Source organism: Buceros rhinoceros, unplaced genomic scaffold (assembly GCF_000710305.1).
Source record: "Buceros rhinoceros silvestris isolate BGI_N320 unplaced genomic scaffold, ASM71030v1 scaffold41976, whole genome shotgun sequence".
NCBI classification, from domain to species: Eukaryota; Metazoa; Chordata; class Aves; order Bucerotiformes; family Bucerotidae; genus Buceros; species Buceros rhinoceros.
Genome location: NW_010417735.1, coordinates 20,333 through 25,280, shown reverse-complemented (window position 1 = coordinate 25,280; position 4,948 = coordinate 20,333). Strand labels below are relative to the sequence as shown.

Sequence of the window (4,948 nt, the reverse complement as noted above, 5' to 3'; positions counted from 1 at the left end):
GGAAAGAGAAAACTTAAGAATGGAGTAATAAAAAACCCCAACCCTCTCTGAATCTCCCTTCTTCCTCTTCCTAAACTAGAGATGAACAGCTTGATTCCTTATTCTGTGTCAAATCAGAATAAGGATGAGTCATGTACTGGTAAAGAACTAATGAAATGAAGACAATTACGAGAGTACTTCGTGAATCACTGTAGTTAGGGATCCCTTCTGAAGAATTAGAAACAGCTATTTTTGAAAAGGAAAAGGTGGTGTTCATAAGGTATTCTGTGGGCGGTTTTTTCTGTAATTTGCACCAGAATATATTTTAGGGCTATTGTAATAATTTCCCATTCCTGTTTAAAGCTGCCTTTCTAGGATCTCATTATGCTTTGCAAAAATGTACTGATGGTGAAACATCCTTGAAAACATCCTTGGAGAGTAAATCTATCCTATTATTTACACTATGCGGCAAGAAATCTCGAGGCACAAGTTGGTGATGAGATTTGCTCAAGGTTGTCTAGAAAGTTGGCAGAATCAAGAGGAAAACTCCAATCTAGTGACTCTCCATGACTAGCCCACAACCAGCCTAATTCTTATTACTCGATGTTGTGCAGAGATTCACTGCCTGTGAGCCAGGCTAAGAGGAGTAATTATTCAGGGAAAAATCCTAAAAGGCAAAGTTCAGCCAGACTAATTGACTTAGGCATCCAAGCCCAGGGCCATGAAAGCTGTCTTAACCGTGTCAGCAGCTGGTAAAATTGAATCTCCTAATGCTGATATAGGCCACTTCCAAAGTTTGAAAAAAACCGTTAGAAATCCTGCAAATAGTCAAACAGAAAATATATTGGAGGTATTTTAAGGCAGTTTCCCTGTGTGCTTTAATGGGTAAGTTGTCTCCAGCTAAGACCACTTTCTGAAACGGTGGAAAGCAATAAGGCTGCATGCTGTGAAGTACAGTCATCGTTCATCTACCAAATACTTGGTTTTATTCATTCAGCTCAAAGAATTAATGGTGGTGTAGCTTGTGCAGAAGTCTGTCCTTCCCTATTTTTGTGTCTTCTGCCTCCCTTGACAAAGAAAAGCTTGTCCTAAAGCAAATCACCCATGTGGTTAGGCTGCATTTTGTGACACCCTGCTGTTTATTTTCCTAATGTAAGGGATAACCTTTTAGGTGACATTTGTAATTTATTGCATTGAAGGAATTGTACCGTGCTGTGTATTTGTTGTACGGACTAAGAAATGGTAACGCTTACCTTAATTTTCCATAGCCTTGTAGCTGTCTTTCCCCTGTATAGCAGATTTTTGTGTTTCAGCTTTCTCCTCTGAAAAGTAGAGTTGTGAATTTTCGTACTGTAATGATAAACGTGTGGTGATTTGTTGTACATATCAACTGTGGCCTCCCTGAAGGAAATGCAACACGGTGTCTGTATTCCTTGTTTTCAAGTCAAGAGGTGCTGCCAAAGATTCATGAAGAAAAACACTACCCATGTGCACTGGTGGGGACTTGGAACACGTGGTACGGAGAGCAAGATCAGGCTGGTAGGAGATAGAAGTACAACAGAACGTAAAACCATACAAGTGAAACGTGTGCTTGGCAGGTTTCTTCTCTTTAAATCATCTCTGTTGACAGTAAACCTTTAGCGCTGTGTCCAGCGAGGGGCTGTGTGCCTCAGTTATCGCGAGTCGTATTAACATGTACAGTGCTTGCTTCTTGTCTCGTTGAGTTTGACAGTAAAGCATTAACTCCTAAAATTTGTCCTGTTGTTTATACACTTTCATGTTTTCCAGGTGGTAGATCAACAGTTCGGGGAAATGCTTGTAAAATGGGGTCCTGTAAAATATTGTGGACTCAGATCACGTTCCTGAGAATTTAGGATAAAGGCAAAGCCTTACCAAGACAGAGTTGATTTTGGCCAGTGTAAAAGCTTAGGAAAAGGAAAGTAAGAACATTTCTGTTGGTGTTCATGTAAGGACACTGCTGATCTATGCAGATGGCAAATACACTGCTACCAGAAATGACTGGAGAGCTGCTGCAGCTGTAACCACAGAGAGTCTGGAGTAGAGAGGAAACCTGAAAAATTTCCTGGGCTCTGGGGAACGAAAGAATGGGAACAAATCCAGAGAGGCACTGATGTTTGTTAGGTGGTTTGGTCTGTAGCTCCACTGTCCGAGCTGTCCTAGTGTCAGTGTCATTGTGGAGAAAGACTCACGTACACATTCATTTTTCCCGCATTCGCAATATATTGCAATATCGACACTGAACAAATGCGAAGAAATACCAGTAGGTAAACCAAACCACCTCTGAGAAACAGTTCTAAAAGCTGGAGGGAAATGGGGGGACGAAGACAGTTGGAAGGAGACTGTCTTAGCCAAGGCTCCTGTAATCGCAGCCATAGCCTGCCTGCAGAATGTCCCTGCCACCGTTTGAGCAGCGCGAGAAAGCAGAGGAAGGGGGTTGGGCTGGTTCAGGACTTGTGCCTGAGCTGTGTTAGTGGATGTAGCCAATTTGCCCCCCGGGTAAGGTGGCGGCAGCAGCAGGTGCACGGGGTCCGTCTGCTCTTGTAGCGTATTCCCTTACTCTAGTCTCCAGTTTGCTGTCCTGGGGAGAAGGCTCAGAACTGCTTTAGAGCAGGGAAAATAGCTTCTGTGACTCGTTGAGGTGAAATACTGTTGCCTTGCTGTATTAAGTGCTTGTAAATAACTCTTGTTATGCTTTATTGGAGGGATTTATTAGATTTATTGTAGAGAGAATGCTTTGGAAGAACTCAGATGTAATGGTTCTGAAATGATTTTTTTATGGGGAAAATCCTCTACATAGAACAATTCTAGCATGGTCAGAGATCCTCTGCTTTTTTTGACATAATATTTACCTCAGAAATAACATTTGCATCGTTTCTCATGTCCCGCAGAAAGTGTGTTGCTCTTTGTGCTTGAATAATTTACTGAACTAAAGCATCTACCCCTCTATTGCTCTTAGGTGAAATAGGAACCACATTTTTGGACTTAAGTCATCCTCTTAAGTTGAATCTCAGTTTCAACTATGGTCATGTAAAGTCATCACATCTTACTAGCATGGCTACAAAAAGCCCTTTCAGAAATTTCCCTGTTATCTTCTGAGTAGATTGCAAAATTTTCCAAGAGACCCCTATTCAAAGAGCTGATAATTCCAATATTCTTAAAACGACCAAACACATGGTGCTTTCGTTAATGAAAATCTATTTTTAAACCCACTACCTCGTTTCTATAATTCTGTAGTATGAAGAGCATTTTGTACCGTGATATTCCGTAAGATTGAGCACTGCTCTGTGACGTCCCTGTAAAACCTTCCTTTTTTCTGTTTCAGTCCATCTGTGGAGATATGAGGGAGGTTACCCAGCTCTCAATGAGGTCATGAACAAACTCCGTCAAAATAAGGTAAATGCATCGATTTGGTTAGAACGGGTTATTTTGCTCAGACGAGAACAAAGCATCGAGCAAAAAACTGCACATTTGGATCCCCCCTTTCACTTCAGTATCTCATCACTTCCTGGACAAACTTAGAAACCTCTTTGGGAAAGGGTTTATTCTCATATTCAGAAATACTGAGGTTTAATACCCGAGTGCTTTGTGAAACATTTGCCCTTGCTGCTGTGTAAACGTGGCACTTGAAATTTTGAAACGCACCGGGGAATGTTAGGTGCCTTTGCAGTTTAAAGGATTATGATGTCCCAAAGCCCCACAATGGCATTAAAAAAAAAATCTTAAGCCACCTTCCGGTATCGTGCTTTTTGTTGGTGAAACTTAATACAGAGTTTGACAGTGATCACGTTGTTTTTTAGGAATTCACAGAGTTTCGCAAAGAAAGAGGCAACATGCTTCTCTCGCGCAAGAACCAATTATTGTTGGAGTTTAGTTTCTGGAATGAACCTGTTCCCAGAGAGGGGCCTAATATTTATGAACTGAGATCCTATCAACTTAGAGTAAGTTCAAATTTTTATTTTCTTTAAGCTCTATGCTGTTGTAAAACGTTCAAAGCATGTTTATACAATGTCGATGGAAGAGAGACCTCATCTTAAAAACCTGGTTCTTATCAAAGCTGGTGTCTGAGTCATCGTTGCTCTCAGAGTGTGGGGTCCAAAACGAAAGCAGGCTCCAGCCATGGACCGGGACCTGCAGGGCTGAAACCCCTGTGTTCTCCCTTGAAGGGAGCTTCAGGCACATAGACTAAGTAGTAGTGCAGTAAGTAGAGAGTAATTACGGATGACTCTAATATCCTTATCTCTTGAAGGAAGTGGTTTTGTTAATGCAGAGAGTTTTCCATACATAAACGTTGTGAAAACTGTCCAAGTATCCTAACTTCCCTTAACCTACAGTTCTAACAGTCCGTTTTGTTTTTGTAGCCAGGAACAATGATTGAGTGGGGAAATTACTGGTAAGTGTTGCTTTAGCACTTGCGTTCTCCTGTTTGAGAGATGCATGTTTAAAAACCACCACGTGGAGGTGGCAGAATGGCACCAGAGCATTTCAGTCACCTGGCTAATGACCTGCTTCGGTCCTTATGCAACTTAGAGGGTTCTTTGACCTTTAATTTAGCCTTTGAGGAAAGAAAGAAATTCTGTGTGCAGACGATGTTGTGGACTCTGGTTTGTCTTTCCTTCACTTTTAGTTTGCTGTAATATAGCAGAAACTGTTTATTTTTAGAGAAAGCACTGCTCAGTGAAGGGTGGTGGTGAGCTCCTCGTTGACCCTTCACAACTTTAGCAGGACCACTAGAAGCTGGCTTATTTTTAGTTTACAAGGGCTAAATCTTGGCTCTCTTGATCTTTAAAAGTCAAGTTGCTTCTTGAAAAGCTACTGAGCAGCACATTTGTATTTTAATATATAGGTTAAAAGCATTTGAGACTGTCTTCTGTTGAGTGTCTACTTCTGATCTTGACCTGCTGAAAACCAGTGGAAGGTTCTTTCCATTTACCTTCACCACCTTTTGCAT

General features: G+C 41.4%; 1 protein-coding gene across 1 annotated transcript in view; it reads left to right on the top strand.

Annotated features, from left to right (window-relative positions):
* The window catches only part of GBAS (glioblastoma amplified sequence), a 9,419-nt gene that overhangs the window by 1,536 nt on the left and 2,935 nt on the right, over nucleotides 1–4,948 (top strand). The window contains exons 3-6 of the mRNA XM_010138268.1: nucleotides 1,424–1,518; nucleotides 3,323–3,393; nucleotides 3,798–3,938; nucleotides 4,359–4,390. Of these exons, the coding sequence (XP_010136570.1) occupies nucleotides 1,424–1,518; nucleotides 3,323–3,393; nucleotides 3,798–3,938; nucleotides 4,359–4,390 (339 nt within the window). The remainder of the gene's footprint in view (nucleotides 1–1,423; nucleotides 1,519–3,322; nucleotides 3,394–3,797; nucleotides 3,939–4,358; nucleotides 4,391–4,948) is intronic.